Source organism: Octodon degus, unplaced genomic scaffold (assembly GCF_000260255.1).
Source record: "Octodon degus isolate 3935 unplaced genomic scaffold, OctDeg1.0 scaffold00021, whole genome shotgun sequence".
In the NCBI taxonomy this organism is placed as follows: domain Eukaryota; kingdom Metazoa; phylum Chordata; class Mammalia; order Rodentia; family Octodontidae; genus Octodon; species Octodon degus.
Window position 1 is genome coordinate 10,996,568 of NW_004524597.1, and position 19,573 is coordinate 11,016,140.

Consider the following 19,573-nt stretch of genomic DNA (forward strand, 5'->3'; position numbering starts at 1 on the left):
CCCCCGGGGTGTGCTGAGACGGGGATTGAGACTGGGCGTGGTGGCACGGCCTGTAATCCCAGCACTTGGGAGGCTGTGAACAGGAGGATCACTATGAGTCTGATCTAGTAGTGAGACCCTGAATACCCTGTAGACCCTTCCCTAAATTAAAAAAAAAAAAAAATCATTAGAAATCATTAGAAAATACAAGTTGAAAATACCACACCTACAATTGCATTTTAAAACTTTCAGATACCTCATAATAAATTTGATTAAATATGTCTGGCACATGCACACTAACAAATCATACGATGTCAAAAGACCCAAGTAGATGGATAGATAAACTATGTTTGTGGATCAGAAGATTCAGTATTTTAAAGATGTCTGTTTTGACCAATTCTCTCTATAGATTCAAAACAATTGACATCAAACTCTCCATGAGCTTTTAAAAAAAGAGAGAGAAATTGGGAAGCCAATTTCAAATTTTTGTGGAAATGTACATCTTGTAAAAGTACAAAGTTGGAGGACTTGGGGCTGGGGAGTTAGCTCAGTAGAATAGGCAAGTACAAGGTCCTGAGTTCAATCCCTGGTACTGCAGGGGCTGGGGGGGGGGAGTTGGAAGACTTATACTCTCTCGTTTTACAGTGTAATTTTTTTATTTACAGTATAAAGCTACAAATCAGTCTTTTTTTTTGTGGCTGACACACCCTGCCCTGGAGTCAGGACTGGCATAGCATGTGGTGCCAGGGATCAAACCACAGTCCCTGCAGTTGCCTAAGCTTGCCTAAGCACAGGTGCTTTAGACTGTTGAGCTATCTCGCCAGCCCTAGAGACTTGACTGATCTAACACTGATCTATTTTTCTAGAAAAAGGTAGAAAAATAGATCAGTGTTAGAGAACAGAGTCCAAAGACAGGCCCTTGTCTTTATTATCAGTATATGTTCAGCTAAGGAACCAAGTCAAATCAAGGGGGGAAAAAAGTCATCTTTTATAAATAATGCTGAAATAATTAGCTATCTGTGTAGGTAAATAAAAGGAATGTTGCCCGCTACTTCACCTACACCAAAATCTTAAGTTGAGAAAGATCATGTACCTTATATAAAGCCAAAAGCTGATATTCTCAGAAGAACTGGGTACTGTGTACTAAAGTAAGGCAATAGGAAAGAGTCTTTTTCATAAAGATAAAAGCCAGAAGGACCGTCCAGGTAGCTCAGGGGACTAAAGCACCTGCTTAGGCAGGAGCAAAAACCAGGGTTCAATCCCCAGTGAGCTGTGCCAGGCCCACCCCCAGGGCACACTGAGACAGCAATTGAGACTGGGCGTGGTGGTGTGTACCTGTAATCCCAGTGCTTGGGAGGCTGAAAACAAGAGGATCACTGCGAGTTCAATCTGTATAGTGAGACCCTGTAAACCCTATACTAAATACATAGGTAGGTAGGTAGGTAGGTAGGTAGGTAGGTAGGTAGGTAGATAGATAGATAGATAGATAGATAGATAGATAGATAGATAGATAGATAGATAGATAGATAATTTAAAAAGCCAGAATCCTAGTTTTCTGAAGATAATAGACAATTACATAGGCATAGACTAAGATTTCTTGGACAAGGCACAAATGAACTAACCATTAAAGAAAGTGGTAGTTTGTTGGTATGAAAATTTCATCACAAAAACTCCATTAATAAAATGAACAGACAAGCTATAGACTAGGAAAACATTTGTAGCACATCTGACAAAACTCACATCCCAGAAATCAACAGTAAAGGGAGAACAAAAGAACTTTACAAGTGAAGGCACAAAATTGGCCAGTGACAACTTAAAAGCCACGAGACTGCACACTCAAGGCGCAGAGTGACTGTAAAACGGCCAGCATCCAGTGCTGTTGGGCATAGCCATAACCAGCATTCTGCTCCTAGGAACGTAGCTTGTAGGTTCTGGCAGAGCTACATGGCTCTCTGATGGAGGCTGGAGACCTCCATGGGCCCATCAGGGATAGACATCATGTCATGATGTGTATATAAGATGAAAGGGACCAGCGTTTGGTGGTGAGGCAGTAGGGTAGACACTGCACAGGAGCCAAGGTGTGCTGGGTGTATGTCCAAGAAGGTGACATCTTAGGACAAGTCGGGCTGGATTAACCATTTTTATTTGCCATCTCAACAGATACCAAACAAAAGTGTATGATTCAATTCGTGTGTATAATGCTTATTCATGATGATCATTTGTGAAAACTCAGCATGGGTCAGATATGTGGAATACACAGTTGACAGAAAGGGGTCAGAGAATGTTTTCTGGTGATGGAAGTGTTCTGTATCCCATGTGCCCCCCCCCCAGGTCTTGAAACTGCTTATTTTCAGTGTCAGAACACATGGATTGGGCGTGTAAGATGGGGTGTCTGATTTTGTATTAATCATAGCAGCTTTATACTGATGCCAGAACAGGTGACAGTGACATTGTGAGATGCAGCCATGGCAACCACACACCTTGCTGGTAATGAACAAATCTGTTACAGCTGTCATTCAGACAGCAGAGAGAGGATGCTGTGGCAGTAGCCAAGGCAGAGCCAGTGACAGGAAGTGAAAGGTCAGCCAGACAGGTCTCACCAGCCTCGCTCACATCTTCAGGATGGCTGTGGCCCTGGCTGCCTGCAGTATAAGAGAGGATTTTTGCTACCTATGCTTAGGCCACAGGCCTAGAGCCCTGTGCCCAGCAAAGGGCAGTTGTGATGAGGAAGGTTGAGACCTTGTGTGGGCAGAAAATGTAAAAAAGTGGCCACAGGATGGGAAACAAAAAGATATTCTTTGGGGGAGAGAAGATCCAGAGTTTGAGGCATTGGGGTGAGCAGTTCCTCAGCCTAGGAGCAGTGGACTGGGTAAGAGGCACTGAGGATGGCATCCATGTGTGCCACCTCAGCAGCCCCCTCCACTTATTCCCACCCCCAGACATTGCCCATCAAGTTCCACTGTGGTCCACACAGCCCATAGGGCCTGCCTGCAGCATGTGATCAGGTGTTCTAGACCTTGCCCAATGCAAAGAACTTCATGGGCACTGCCCTGGGATATGTGGAAAGACCAGCCCTGGGCAGCACTGTCTCCCAGACTAGTGACCTGAGTCCTAGACAGATTAGAGTTTGGGGTACACAGCTGGGCAGAAGCAGCATGTCTCCTAACCTCCAGGTCTGTGACCTTGTTTGCCAGGATTCAGCGCTGAGTGTGTGGCCTTGAACAGGGGAATGCTTTCGTATTTGCTCGTGGGTGATTGCTGTGTCCCAGCACATGCTACCGCCCAAGCTGAGACACTAAGAGAAGGAACCAGACAGACACTGCTGAGGCACAGCCTGGTTGGCCAGGAAGCTCACCAGGCCCATTCTGACAGGCCCAGTGACTGTTCTGAACAGAATGAACCAGGATTATTTTAAAACCTGTTTCCATGTGAGCGAGCTCCGCCCCCAGAGTGCTCAGGCCCGAGGGAAGTGTGGGATCGTGGGCGGCTCTGAAAGGTTAGCAAATAGGGTGGAGACACCGTTAGCAAAGGAGAGAGGAGCTCACTAAGGAACCAAGACAAAAACAGGCTTTGATGTCGCCGGAGCTCTTTCTTGGAGTAAGAGCGCCTCTAGTAAAATCATATTAAATATAATGAAATAAATGTCGGAATGCAGCCTGTCCCTATGAAGACCAGAATCGAACGGATGTCCTTGTCATTTCCCTCGTCCTGGGCAACCCAACTCCAAAACGAGAGCAATTATTCTAATTTGTTTTATTACATTAGCGTGGGCAGAAGTAGAGAAAAGGGGCTTTCTTCTGTCTCAGTCATTCTTCATGGAGAGCCGTAGAGGGCAGACCTCTGACTCTGGCTCAGAGACATGGTGGGAATTTTTGGAACATGATGTCTGCAGTGTCCTGACCTCTGACCCCCAGATGCAGGCCTCCACCCCACGACCCCAAGTGAGGGCCTCTTCAAGTCTCTGATCTTCAGCAGTCTGTCTCAGTGCAGCCAGGGGCAGAAAAATAGCCATCTTCAGGGGCTTAAAAAGGCATCAGGTCCCTAATGTGGCCAGCGACTTTCAGAACCCCTGCCCACTTCTCACAGCCCTTCCTCAGAGGCGCTCACACTCCAGAGTTGTCATGGTGATTTTCAAAGCAACTTCAGGATTACACAAAACAGCTCTACCAGCTACTCTTCCCTCATGCAAGAAAGTTTCCATCCACTGGTTATCCTGCCACGAACTACAAAGAACTATGCTTACCAGACATACCTTTGTAGAGCGCTCACAAGCTCAGACACGTTGTTTAATCCCACATTGCCTGATGAAAAGGGAAACAGATAGTGACACTGAAATCTCTTGGATTTTTCTAAATTAAGAAAATTATCACAGTCAAATGAATTTATGTAGTGGTATAACTTGCTGAAATAGGACAGTAACCTCTAGAAGATGATTCTTTACAAAGCTCTGAGTGTTTGCAGCATATCTGTATACTTCGGAGGCACCAAACTGCAGTGAATTTATTTTTCTTTTCATCATTTCCACCACTAAACTGTTAGGTCATAGTCAGTTTGGGGCTGTGAGGTAGTGGTGTTTTGGTAGAACTATAGCGTGTGACTTCAGACCAGGGCTTTCAAGGCTCACTGCAACCCTCAGATTTGGCCACCTGCTGCTCACAGAAGGTGTCGGGGCTCTACTCACGGGGAAAAGGCTGTCCTCGCTTTTCTGACCAGGTCCTTACTGGATCATTAGACTACAGCCTTGAGATCCAGAATGTTTTTCTGTGGCTGGGAGTTGAACCCAGAGCCCAGCTCATGCCGCACAAATGCTGCACTACTGAGTTACACCCTAGTCTTTGCAAACAGCTGAGCCAGGGGCTGTTTGTGAGTCTGCAACCTGAGCACATTTGGGTGGCACTACCACCTCTAGCAGCAATTCCCTAACCCACAAAAGCTGATCTGGCCTGAGGTCTGGCATGGATGGGGGCTCTAGGTAACACCTGGGCTGATCCCTCCAAACGTGGAGACAACTGAGTCTTAGGAAGCTGGCGAACATGTGCTTATATCACACGAGTGAACCATGCGCTAGTCTCTGTGGTGCTGAGCTGCAGTGTCTTGCAGAGCATGCGAGCAACCTGTGTGGGAGTTCAGTTCCTGTATGAGAGAGAGACAGTCATGCTGGTTGAGGCTGCGCCCTGCGCCTACTCACAGGGGCACAGCTAGTCCTCCAGCCCTTGTTACTCTAGGGAAGCAAAGGTCCGACTAAGTGCTCACAGAGCAGAAAGAGGCTGTCATCTGGCCTCTCCAGCCAAGGTTCCAAAGCAGCATTCAGGCTTTCCTTTCTGTGCTTGAGGCCAGGGCATCTCCATGTTCAGAGTGAGTTTTTGAAAAGCACCTGTGTCCCCACTCAGTGCAAAATCAAGACATCATCCATTGGCCTGGAATGTTCCAGCATCTTGGTGCTGTCTTTCTCAAGCAGGGGGTAGGAGGGTCACAGGACAACTGTAGGTCACTTGGCTCCTGTGGGTCTGGCATGCTGTGGCCTGTCTGTGGCATTTTTCAAAATTAATTTTGGGCTGGAAGAGGCTCAAAGAGAGCTTTGTTCCCTTGACACTTCCTCTGGAAGAAAGAAGCTGTGGAAATCTGACATCTGCAACGCTGGAGTGAGCTGAGGGAGGGCATAATTATTCTCCACTCCTGGAGGAAGATTCAGCTTTTTAAGTGTCTCATATCAACTTAGAATTTGAGTGACATCTTAATTATTTTGTGTTTTTTTTTTCCTGGTTTGAATCTCCAAAGAGTCCCACTCTTGGGTTCTGTGGGGATGTAGGATGCTGAGCTTCACAGATGCCAAAGTGGCGCCCACTTTCCTGCCCAGCAGAAGAAGCCATCAGTTCTGCCTGAGTGGATACAGGATGAGTCTCTGGTGGTAGGCTCAGTCTGACCCTGGTTGAATGGACATTCCCAACTTGTATGAGCACCATAGATGTGCAGGAAAAGATTTATGTCTGGGCACTGCCTCGTGGTGCCTGTGATCTGACTGAACCAGTTTCTGTAGACTGGCTCGGTCCTCACCATAACACAGCCAGCAAGTCTCTAAATAGCACTGCTCTGGCTCCATGTGATTCTCAGTGTTACACACTGCTGTCCTGTAATGTCAGCAGGCGGGTACCCATGGGACCTGAGCAACGCTAGAGACATACACTGAAGCAGGAAGTGGCCCCTCTTCTAGTTAGGAGGAAACACGGTGTGTTCCATCCACACAGGGTTCCTGCAGGTGTCCCTGGTCTCTTTCTAGGTCCCCCAGGGATCTCTCATCTGCCCTCTGGTGGCCAGTTGCTGCATCTGAGCTCTGTCTTCCAGGGCCAGGCCACCATCCCTGTTGGCTCTTACACTTGTGCATCATCCCCAGTACCAGCCCATTTCCTCAACTTCCTAGTGTACCTCTTATGTTTCACTTATATACCTGCCCAGAATTCTGATTGTCCTTCCTGATGGCCTCTGGATCTTGGGCTTTCTAACCAGCACCACCATTCCTTTGCTGTGGTTGGCCTCATGCAGTGTGCCATGGGTTGGGTCTGGGTTCCAGGGACCCTCTGGGTTTGCATGTCCTGGCCTTTCCTATCCTTTTTGCTCCCTACACACCTGTCTTGCCATGCTCACATGCATGACCTAAGCCTTCACACTACTATCATTACACAGCAACCATGTTAGTATCACCTTAGGGGAAACCCTTGTGAGTGTAATTAGTGCCCTAATAGAAGGGTCCCTTGAGAGACTCCTCACTCTTTTTCTGCCATCTGAGGGCATAGCAATAGGTCAGTCATCTACAACTCAGAAACAGACCCTCACCAGAACCAACTATACCAGCATTCCTGGCTTCAGATGTCTAGCCTCCAGTCTGTGAGAAATAAATTTCTGTTTATAAATCAGCCGTTTGTGATTTTTATCAAAACAGCCTGAGAAACTCCTCCTGGCCTTTTTTTCGGTGCCCCTTTGACATGCCTGTCCACCCTCACTAGAATGTGGCCTCTTTTGTGCCCACCTGGACTTCATGGCCTCTCAGTCTAGGTCTGAAAGTGAATGGTAGGTGGATGGATGGATGGATGGATGGATGGATGGATGGATGGATGGATGAGTGGATAGAGGGTGGATGAATGGCTAAGTGGATATTGGATAGATGATGGATGAGTGGGCTGATGATGGACAGATGGAAGGATAGGTGAGTGGATGGATGGTAATGGAAGAGTTGTATAGGTGATAGATAGATGGATGGATCAGTGGATAGATGATAGAAAGATAAGTCAGTGGTGGAAAGATGATGTATGGGTGATAAGTGGATAGGTGTTGGATGATGAGTGGGTAATGATGGATCAATAATGGATGGACCATGAATGGATGAGTGATGGGCAGATAATGGGTGATAGGTAGGTGATGGGATAAATGTATGATGGGTGGACCATGGATGAGTGGATCAATTATAGACAGCTGGATGGATGGGTAATGGGTTGATGGATGAGGAGTGGGTGGTGGGTGGGTGAATGGATGGTTAATGGGTGATAAGTGTATGTACAATGGATGGATGAATGGTGGTGGGTGGATGGATGGGTAATAGGTGATAGATGGGTAGTGAAGGATGGATGGATGATAAGTAAATGATGGATGATAAGTAAATGATGGCCAATCCAATTTTTCCAGGGATAAGTATAGCTGCAGGAATCACTGATTCTGGCAGAGACTGGGCTTCTTTCCCTAAAATTATTTCTTACCTTCAATGATGGTTCATATGGAAGAAATACAAATTAGAACCAAATCTCTGCATCTCTGGCTAAGGTTTCAGTTCTAGCAGGAAACAGGTGTTTCTGACTTAGGAGTCACCTGGTGCTGCTGATGCTTGAGAGCTGACCTCCTACCCTTCTACCCTCCTACCCAGACACTGCTCGGTGTGAAAGGACTTTGTGGGCTGACTGACTGCTGGCAGAGCCGCTGCTTTCCATAGCTGTTCTGTCCGTGGCCTGCTCTGACACAATTCAGACAGCTCTTCACTGTTCTGGAAACTTTTTCTGCCAGCACCCCCATGTTCTTACCACCTGGAGGGTCCCTGTTCCCAGGCTGAGTGTGAGTTTCACTCAAGTGACAGTAATGGTTCATTTGTGTAAGAGTACTTTATCCTCCACGGAAGCTTTCCCGTCATCTGTTGGGGTGATAGCTTGTGAGTCATCCCTTTAACACTGTCCTTGGTATCTATACAGCGTGGTTTGTGCATGTGGATTATGAAGTTTGTCTATTTCAAAGACATATAGCTATCCTATTATATAATGTTTAGAGACTTAAAAATCAGTTTTGAAGAAAGTACTGATATTATAAAAAGGAATCCCTTGTTTCCTTCTACCTGCAATACAAATCTGTTAACTTGTGGTCATCCAAAACGGCCTGAATGGGGCCCATGCCTGTAATCCCAGCTACTTGGCAGGAAGTTTGTGAGTTCAAGGCCACTTTGGGCAACTTAAGCCTGTCTCAAAATAAAAAGGTCTGGAGATGTAGCTCAGTTGAATGCTTGCTTAGCATATGCAAGGCTCTTCACTTGATCTCCTGCACCACCATCACCACCAAAAGAAGTCCTGAGTCTGCCTTCCGTACAGCTTGTTAAATTTTACTTTTTGATTGTTCATAGCCCTTCACAGCACAGACTCTCTGGCCTCACTTTTCTTTTTTTCCAACTGGCCTTGAATTTGCTTATATAGGCCAGGCTAACCTCGAATTTACAGCAGGCCTCCTGCCTCAGCCTCCCAAGTGCTGGGAGGTCTTGCCACGTTGTTGCCTGCCGGTGTCCCAGCCATGCCTGATGCTCTGCTTTCTTACCTCTACAGGGCCTGATCAAAATCCGGGGTGACCAGTGCTGGTGGGACCTCACCTGCATGGACTACCACTATGAGGTAAGAAGCACACCCGCCACCACAGTGCTGCTCCACATAAGCAGGGTGTCCTACCTTTCTCTGGACAGTCAGGGCACAAGATTTGTAGATGGCTGGTGGGACAAGCACTTGGCCAAGCCTGGGGGCAAGTCCACCTGAATTTCAATTTTCCCAGGCCCCTGGGCCAAGCTGGGCACTGTCCCTCTAGGGGCTACACTACAGCCCACCCTCCTCCAGCAGGTGTGGCTGCTGCCCTGCTGGTTTCCCAAAGGCCCTATCCCAGGCCTCAGCCCAGGGCTTCAGGCACAACTGCCAGGTGTAGGCCCAAGTCTCAGCACCTTGGACAGTCTTCTCTGTGCCGCTGTCCCTGCCGGAAGCCCATGTGCTAAGGGCAGGAGCCAAGATAGCACTTGACATCCAGGTGCCAGCACTCACCCCTGTCCTAGGAGACTCTTGCTCCATGTTTCAGTCCATAGCCCATAGCCCAGACTTGGGACAGCTGATGTCTGCAGCGTGCTTCTTGGCCAAGAGACTATCTCTGTGATTCTCACTGTCCTTTGTAGCTTCTTAGTTCCAAACTGTGAACACTTTGCATCCTGTCTGAACACCGAGATGCCTTCCCCTCACAGTTGTGTGTTCAGCACCATGGGCCACTGTATCGGTACCTCCGTATCAGAACAGCACCTTTAGTGGTTCTCTTTGACCTGATGTCTTTACTATCAAATGTCCCTCAGAAACCCTCTCTCTGTTCTTCTGGGGACCCCAGAACTTCTTTGTCCATAGACCTGATCAGCAACTTCCAGTAATATGCCAAGAGGAAATGTTGTGAACCCCACAAGCACCATGACAGGAAGCAGCCCCTGGGAACAAGTAACCTGACTATATTTTGGTGAACCATTCGCACACGCAGGCCAGGTGCTGGAAAGTCTTGGAGCTGTTTGCATGCAGATTTCAGGGGGAGGTAGCACACCAACCATCCCTGTCGAAAGATCACACCGGGTCTGCTCTCCAGATTGCCAAGCCGGGGATCTGTGCTCATCTACAGCTCTCAGCTACAGGATAGAGGTGGCTTCAAACCATGTAGAAGAGTTTTCACTGGGGGCACTGTCTGTAGAGGATGTGGAGCTGAATACAGGGCAGGCAGATGGCATAAGTCCCAGTTCTAGAGTAAGGAAGAGGCAAATGAGCAGCTTACGGTGGAATTGGGGCATGCCTGGCTAGAGTATGGGGAACAGAGACCAAGAAGCCTCCCTGAGGACACTAGTCACCAGCATCAGGCTCAGCTCAGATGCCACCTCTGTGCAGTTTGTTGCAACCCAGCTCCCACAGCACCTCCTCAAATTGGATAATTTGTAGTACAGCTCATAGGACTCAGGATAGTTTCCTCATGATTGCCACTTATCACAGAACTGTCAATCAGGAGGGTCAGAGGGAAGCGATACAGGCCCCCACACTTGAGCCCCATTGTCTTGCAGGGTTTTATTACAAGACAGGGCTGGTGAACTCACTGGTTATTGGGGGGTTAGGCCATCTCCAGTCCTCCTCCCAAGGGACAGGTGGGCAGAAATTCTCACATACACACACACACACAGAGAAGGTGCCTCTGTGATCAACACCCCAGGAGTGACCTCCTTAGCATGAGTTCTGTGGCTAGAAGGGCTTCATAATGAACAGACACCAGGAGCCCAGAGCAGATGCAGTGTGGAGGCCCTGACTCAGGTCAGCTGTGCCCTGTGGCAGGTACAAAGGCCTCCTCTCGCCGCCACCTCACAACCACCACCATAGTACACTGCAGTGTATGAGTTATTCTCTAGGGCTGCAGCTGACTTGCTGCCCATCATTGAGAAGGGGATCATGTGTCACTGGCCCGGGAATAGGTCAGGATTCAAAGTATGGTTTCTACTGAACGTGTCTCACTTTTATATCATCATAAATTTGGGGGATAAAAAAATTAATCAGTTAATCTAATGAACACACTCTCAAAAAAAAAAAGTTTAAAACATAAAGCTGCAGACTGTCAGTACATGTTTATCATGACATCACAGTGTCATGGGCCTGCCTGCTAACTCATGGTCTTGGGAGCAGCCCTGTATTCTTGGGTTCTGCTGCTCACAGTGACTCTTGGGCTCATGCCCAAGCCCTAAGGTGTTGTGCTCACCTCAAGACCAGTCATCCACTGACGTGATGTACACCAAAGGCCTGGACATGAAGCCCATGGGCTCCACTCCAACAGACAGCTAGAATCCCAGCTTAGTGAACCTGTCCTCACAGATGCCCCCAGGAGCCTCCACCTCCCATACTTACAAAGGGAAGAAAAACAAATGCATCTCACCTGTTAGCAGCTTTATGTTCATTCAGTTATCTTTAAAATACACAATACTTTCTCTCAGGCTTTCACAGAGAGCACATTGGCCAAGCAATGGCTGTGACTTATCCAGTTGTCTGACACTGACAAAGGATCTACAATCTGAGGTACAGGATCTCAGGATAAATCCTGAGGGGATTTCACTGACCTTATCAGACCCAAAAGCTACAACTCTTGTTGCATAGATCTTGCTTTATCTTGGTCTTAACCATCCAGCAGAAAAGTATAAAAACGAAGTATAAGAAGTAAAGCCATGGTGTTATGTTGAGCTGTAGGGGACTCAGGTCAACAATTTCTGGCATTGCCAGTGAAGCGGAAGATCCAATACTATTATGGACTACTGGATTCTTTTAGAATATTTTGCTGAGTTCACACACCTATAATGTTCAAATGACAGAACTAAACAAGAAAAGGGGATATGGATGAATGTCCATTTTGTATCTGTGTATTCAAAATGGTTAGGATAGATAGTTACATTCTCTTGATGAATAGAGGGATTTGTTCTAATAGTGTTTGTAAATAGGATATCATGTCCACATCTTGTACAGCAATTAATCAGTAGGAAGAATGTATGCAATGTGTTAATTATTGAAACTGTCCTACCAATTTGGTTTGAAACTGTCTCATTGCTATTTGTTTCTCAATAAAATTATGGGGAAAAAATAAAATAAAATACACAATGCTTCATTTAGAATGGCAAAGAATGGCTGCTGGTGGCAGGGCTGTTCCCATGCTAACCCTTTGCTCTGTACAGGTTACTAGGACAAGAACTTTCAACTACTTTGATTATACAATATTTTTTTGCTTTGCCTTTTAAAAAAATAATAACTTACTTTAATTTTAGATTTACAGAATAATTGCCAAAAGAGTACAGAAAATTTCTGTGTACCCCTCACCCAGTTTTCCCTAATGTTAACCTCTTACATTGCTGTAATACATCTACAAACTAAGCAACTGGCATTAGTACATTACTATTGACTACACTCCAGTCTTTATTTTGGTTTTACTACCTTGTGTTTTCTTTTCCAGGACCCAATCCAAGATGCCATGTTACATGTAGTCATTAGATCTCATTAGTCTTCTCCGGTCTGTGATGGTTTTTCAGTGTTTTTTAACTTTTCATGATCTTCATGTGACCATCTATTTAAGTATTCTGTAAAATGTCCCATGACTTGAGTTTCTCTGATGTTTTTGTCATAATTACACCACTGTAGCTGTAGGGTTTGAGGAAAACTCATAGTCAGATGTCCTCATGATATCAACATAGAGGGCTGGGGAGATAGCTCAGTGGCTTAAACACCTGCCTGGCAAGCTCAAGGTCCTGAGTTCGATCCCCAGTACCACACACACACACACACACACACACACACACACACACACACACAAAAGCTAACTCATGATATCAATATCATTTTCTAATGCTATTAACTTTAATCATTTGACCATAGTAGTATTTGGTAATTTCTTCTCTGAGACGTTGTATTCTTCCTCCTTTCCAAATTTTCTCCATGAAAGTATAATATTAAGCTTTAAGCCCTGGAGAGAAGTGTCTGTCTACATTAATTGGAATTCTTCTGTAAAGAAAAGGTGTCTCTTCCCCTCCCTCTATTTATATTCAATCTTTTTTTTAGTTTGTTATGATTTTTATTTTGTTGCTCAAGTTGTTCCAGCTTTGACTATCATGAGCTCTTTTACATTGGCTCGTGTGTCTCTTTTGTTTTTTTATTATCTCCTTACTAGAACTTCAAGATTCTCCAGCCTCATTGATCATAGAAATTTGTACCTTAACATTTCTCCATGTTGCACTAAAATCTTTCATCCTACAGTTTTACAGTTAAACTTTGAGAAGGTTTTCTGTGTGTTTTGGCATCCTGAACTGTCAAAAGTCTTCAGTGGCCAAATTAAAGCCATGGCCACCCACAGTGGGTCACATCGTGGTGGTCTGTGCCTGAGAGCTGCAACCTTCGCATTATCCTGCCTATCTCCCTGTCTCTCCCCCAGTTTCTCCCTCTCATCTCATTCTCCCTCATGTCTCTGTTTCTGTCTCTCTGTTTTTCTTTCTCTGTCTCCATCTCCCTCCATCTCTTACCGCTTTTGATAAGTTGTTCTACATAGCACTAATGAGTGAATAGAAGTTTATATTGTTGTTTTGCTCCAGAGTCCTTACACTGAGCTGACCTTTAATCCAGGGAAATAAATCACTTTCCACTGCTATAATTTTAAAGTCCCTTAGACTCTGCATGTATAAAAGAAGGCTTTGTGTGGTGTTGAGTTTTTAAGTGAGGACTTCAGCCCAAAGCAAAAGCAGCTGACGTGCGGGTCACCTACACCGTCACTTAGCTCAAAGCTCCTGACACTGGGTAGATGCTGTGATGGAGCCTGGGAGCTCTGAGCTCAGCGTGGACATGGGGGTGTATCTGTGCATTCTTGGTTTGGGCTATGTGTGTTCATGCCTGCAAGCACGTGTGTATGGCGGACAGATGAGCGCTCCCTCATGCTTTCTCCCACTGAGCGCTGCTCCCAGGCATAAACATCCTGGCACCTAGCTTCTACCACACATTTGCTTCTTTCTCAGTTTCTCCTACCAAGAACATAGAGTATGCCCAAAGGTAGCTTCACTTGACATTTCTAGTTTATCCTCTTAGGACTGGGCAGCCTTCTCACTTCCTGTGAAGTTCTTATGTCAAGGCTGGGAAGATGGCCTCTGTCCAAAACAGCAGCATGTTGTAATCATAACAGTGACATGTTCCCGGGTGTGAGTATGTGTGCCATATGTCCTCAGGCTGTCTTCCCCCTCATAACTCCCCACGGGGAGCTTTCAAGGGGCGTGTGAGCCCCTACCAGGAGAAAGGAGGCAAAAGGCCATTGCCCCTTGGGCCTAATGCCCTTGACATCCATAATCCTGGCTTTGTTGGCCACATTGTGCTACTGCGCAGATGTGTCTGAGAGGCTAGAACTCTTGACCTGTACCCTAGAGAGCTGAGGCCCAGAAGGCACCATTTCCCCCACTGGGTCCATGTGGTTGGTCCAGGACAAGGTGACATATCTTTTGTCCATCTATTCTTTCCCCTGACCTGAGCAGCAGTCTGAGGGTCTCCCCCCTTGCCTTCCCCTCAGGACATACCCTGTTCATCTCTTGGGCAGGTGCTCTTAGAAACTTGGGGAAGTTAGTTGCAAATTAGTGATGTGGAAGATCTTGGTACTTAGGGGTTCTTGCATCCCACAAAGCAGTGGATGATGACGCCCCAAGTTCCATTTTTTCACTCTCTGAAACATATTGTTGCTGGGTGTTCAAAAGGTGATACACGTGATGTTTTTATGCTGTGGAACATTTAAAATACTTGTAGTCAGGAAGTCAATTGCTTTCCATGGTAGTAGCCCAGTGGGCTGTGGGAGTGCTATGCTCCTGCAGGAGCTTCTGCTGAGTGTTCACTTCCACACATGAGGGCTGGTGCTCTACAATGGAAGACCTCTCTGCAGATGCTGGGAGCTATGGAGACCAAAGGGATAGGAATGTTCACAGGGCTCTGCTGGGGTCACAGGCTGCTCCCACCTGTGGAAGTTGGGGCACCTGTGTGGGCTAAGGAGTGGGTGGCCCAGGGACCCATCCAAGGGGAGAGATAACAGTAGATTCTGGAGGCACAAGTCCAAACATAGGCCCTTCCCAGGTGGCACCTCTAGGACCTACCCTGCCCTTTGGGAGTCCTCCAGGCATGAGCAAATTGTCAATAGGCTTGCTGGGCTGGGCTATGATCCATTGAAAAGCACAAGCTTAGCATGATACACAAAATAAGATTGATCCCCAGCACCACAGAGACAGAGACAGAGGAAAGGAAAGGGTTTGTTGTGAGCAAATGGCAAGAGTTTCTGGTAGCAGCACTGTGCACTGTGCCAGGATCCTAGATAGAGACCAGATATACATTTTCCACTGTGCCCACACCATCATACCTGGACACACCATACAGGCATTTGTGGGGACCCACTTGTAGATATGCATCAGGGACCCCAGGGGCCAGGAAGATTCTATACAAATCTCAAGGGCCCTGTGTCTTCTCTTGATGGCCCAGATTTAGTGACTCCCCTAAGGTTCCGGAGGTGATGGCCTTGCTCTCTGACTCAGCCCAACTCAGGAATCCAGGAGTGTAGTTAGTAATAACTTTTGCTCTGGATTTGCTTGCATGTTTTTATTTAAACTTAGTTTTCTGCTTTTTTAATGTTTTATTTTTCTCTATGAAAGATTTAAAAGTACAAAAGTATCATAATGAATCTACATCTCTCCACTCAAATGAACCAGTGGCCACCCCCAGTACACAGCATCAAATTGAGCTGTAAGCAGAGATTGGCCTTGCCCTGATGCACTGTGCAGTGGCACTGCTTGCAAACCTATCCATGAAGAGAGTGTGTCCTGATGCTTTGACATAGACCCTTCCAGGGAGGCACACTAGGGTGAGGACTTGGCTAAGTATGGCCTTCTAGGCGAGGCCGTCTCCCACATTGCATGGGGACGACTGGTGAGGAAAGCACATAGGACTGTGGCAGGAGTGTGCTGGTAGATGATGCAAGGGCTGACACCCCTCCCTGCATCCCCCAAGATCTGCTCCAGCCAAAACAGTGAGAGTGAGTGAGAGGTGCCCGCCCTTCCTTATTCATAGGCCTGTGGGTATGCACCATTCCTTCATGCTAGCCATCAGCATTTATGGGTGAAAAGTTCTATGTGGAATACTCCAGCCACAACATCTCCACTTAGGATTTAAGAAGTCTTGATCATCAAGAAAGGGGGCACAGACTCCCCAGATGGTTTTGATATGAGAGACAATGTTCCAGACTGGGTCACAAGTGAAGAGACCACAGGTGTTGCAAACAGTTGTACACATGTTTTGGAGAGTAGGTTTAATCTCTTGCTGGAGATTTGAGGGAAATTTAAATTTCCATATCCTAATACCCCCAGAGAGGCTGCTTGTCTTGAGGACCAGGTTTCATCTCACAGACCTGAAGGGAATAGTGGCACCCAGCAGTGCAGGCAGCCCCTACATTTGATCGGTGCCCCTTGACACCCTTACATAAGATCCCATATTTGCAATCCACACCAGGGCCACCTCCTGGGGCTTCTACACAGAGGGATTGTGAGCAAGCAGCACAGTCTATACCAGATGGTTCTGCGGTGCCAGCCTAGGGTGTGGAGTGCTGCAAACTCCTCCACCACTCACCCACCCCAGGCCTGAGATCCAGAGCATATCAGACCAGCACCAGTCAGCCTGTCTGGCTCCCAGGGCTCTACAAGTGGCTGCAGTGGTACAGAGCTGCTAACAGCCCACAGTGACAGCGCCTGCTGCCCAGACAGTCTCGTTAGCAGACGCTTGTGGCCTATGCACACCCCACCTCCACACCAGGCTCATACTTGGTCCCAAAGATGTCTGTGTCCCCACAGTTCTAGGCACTGCTGGCTGGAGCTGCAGGATCCACCTGCCTTCACAGCATGCTTCACAACTCCTATGACCCAGTGTCCCACTTGGCCATCCCACTTAGCCTCTGTGCCAAATTCATGCCTGGGGCTGCTTCCCAACTGTGCACCATGAAGCTTTGCATGCCCTCGCTCCTTCCATAGATTCCTTCCTCTTGTGTCTAGGGCCTGCTCATATGGAGTCTCAGGAGATCTACTTTTTTTAGGGGGGAGGAGGGCTTACTGGGAATTGAATTAATAGCCTTCACAGTAAGCTACACCCCATACCCTTTTTATTTTCAGACAGTATCTTACTTAGCAAAATTTTACTTTTAATGGTAACTAGGAGACCTGTGCCACCAGCTGTCTTGGGCTGTAATTGGACATGGATCATTAGTTCCCTAAGATTTAGGGGTCTGTTAATCTGGGAATAATTTGTGCCAAGGTTGACATTATTCATGAAAGCCATAAAAGTTAATGTTATAGGTGTCGTGACCAAAACTACTCCAGTTGCCTAGAAGCTGCAGCTTAGTTGCTTGTTCGCTGGAAGAGTTACTGAGCTGAACCTGCAGGGCTTGAGGGGCACAGGCTGCCTCCTGTGAGTGGGTCCCCATTCCCAGCCACAAGTAGGTGTTGGACTATGGCTTCAGGTCACCAGTGGCCATGGCTGCATGGCCAGGGATGGAGGGATGAAAGCACAGGTGCCCTTCTGGCTCTTTGATGCTGAGCAGGTCCTGACCCCCGACTTTATGTCGATCCCACGCTGACTTAAATAACAAAACACGCCAGAATGCAGAGCCCATGAAGTTAGAAGTGTGTGATTGAGTTTCTAATCCTGAGGGAATTTTCCAGATATTTTTCTGTTTGGGGCTTCTTATTTCATTCCTTTATTGTCAGAATGTCCTTCACATGCTTTGAGTCTCTTAAAATTTTCAGAATTTGCTTTGTCTAGGTCGACATTTCATCTGAGCTATAAGAGTGTGAACTATGTTCTGCAGGACGTGAGCCTAGGCCGGCGGCCAGTGCTTCGGCTCTTCTGTCCCTCCTCCCTTGCTGTCCACTGTGCTCTGCAGGTTGGCCACGCTAGGTGGTGTTCCCACACAGCACTTCCTCCTGAACGCCTTGCAGCACCACCCCTTCTCAGGTTCTGCTCCTGCTCTGATGTCTGCTTCGTCCACAGCTTTCCCACGAGCAGTGTCTGTGCAGCAACTCTTCCCCACCAGATCTGAATCATCTCTCGCAAGGCAGCACCTAGCTGCGTTTTCCTTACCCGCTTGACAAATGCTACCTTCTCAAGGGTATTTATTTATTTACTTAGTTATTTAGTTATTTAGTTATTTAGTTACTTATGTACTTGGTACAGGGTCTACAGGGTCTCACTATGTAGATCGGACTTGTAGTGATCCTCCTGTGTTCAATCTCCCAAGTGCTGGGATTACAGGTGCACGCCACCACACCCAGTCTCAGTCAGCATCTCAGCGTGCCCCCGGGACAGGACAGGCATGGCACACTGGGTATTGAACCACAGCCACTGTGCTCTGCCTAAGCAGGCACATTAGTCCACTGAGCTATCTGGCCGGCCAGCCCTCTCAGCAGTATTTAGACCATTTGCATCAAACCTAACCTTTGATATGGACAGACGTCTAACAGTCTGTTGTCTAAATTTTTCTCTTCCTTTCTTGCCTTGTTTTGACTGAATATGACTTTTTCTTTATAGTTTATTTGCTCTATTTGCTCTCTCTATTGTTTTCTGTGGGCATTTTAGAATTTAGAGTGCCTAACCCATCCCACTGTGCTTACAAGTTATACTGTTTTTATTTCAAAAGTGCTAAAAGATCTTTACAGTAATAGTCTTCCATTTTCCCTTTCTGGGCTTTTTTTTTTTTTTTTTTTTTTTTTTCAGAATCTCACTACACAACTCAGACTTGTAGTGATCCTCCTGATTTCTGCCTCCCTAGTGCTGGGATTATAAGGGTGCGCCACCAAGCCCAGACTCCATCACCAGCTCAGTGCGCCCAGGGGCAGAGATGGGGCCAGCACAGCATGTGGTGCCAGGGATCGAACCCTGGCCCCTGTGCTTACCTAAGCAAGTGCTTAGTCAGCTGAGCTATACCACTGACCCTCCTTTCTGGCCTTTTTGCTGTTATTGCCACAGTTACTTTTACATATGTTATAAACAAACACATATGCAAAATTATCACATCTTCTTTTTAAAGATATTTAATTAAATTGCAAAGCAAGCCCCTTGTTTGTGTACTTAGCATGTCCGGGCTCCTGACCCATCTGTGCACATCCAGACTGCCAATTCACATTTTTTTTAACATCTCACAGATTGCTTTAATGTTCTCCACTGTTCTCCACCTGTAGGTTTGCCGGTGGCACATTCTTTCAGCTTGTCAGTATCTAACAAAGCCTTTATTTCACCTGGGTTTTTAAGAAAAACTGCTGCTGGGCAGGATCCCAATCTGACACCTTCCCCTCCCTCATATTACTTCCCATGAGAATTCCTTGGCTGCTTTTGCATTCTGTTTGGACCCAAGATCATCTCTCCCTCGATAACCTTGAGCTGGTTGCTCTGATGTGCTTTAATGGCATTGTCTTCGTGTTTCTTGTGCTTAGAGTTTGTTGAGTTTCTTGGATCTCTTGGTTTGTAAGCTTCATTTGGAAAATACTCGGGCAGTGTCTCTTCCGATATTGTCTGTACCCTCTCCTCTTCTTCATAGTATCCAGTTACAGGTATGTCTGGCTGCCTGACATGTCCCACAATCACTGATGCTTTGTCCCTCTCTGCTTACCTCTCTGTGTATGTTTGGTTTCTTCATAGCCAGTTTCCATGGCTGAGCCTTCACCTACCCATCGGTTCCTTCCCAACTTTTATCCGTTGATGACATCACC

General features: G+C 46.7%; 1 protein-coding gene across 2 annotated transcripts in view; it reads left to right on the top strand.

The window, feature by feature from the left end:
• Nucleotides 1-19,573, top strand: part of Lmf1 (lipase maturation factor 1) — a 108,089-nt gene that overhangs the window by 66,069 nt on the left and 22,447 nt on the right. For both annotated transcript variants that reach the window (XM_004628125.2, XM_023711714.1), the window contains one exon: nucleotides 8,829-8,894. In XM_004628125.2, the coding sequence (XP_004628182.1) occupies nucleotides 8,829-8,894 (66 nt within the window). The remainder of the gene's footprint in view (nucleotides 1-8,828; nucleotides 8,895-19,573) is intronic.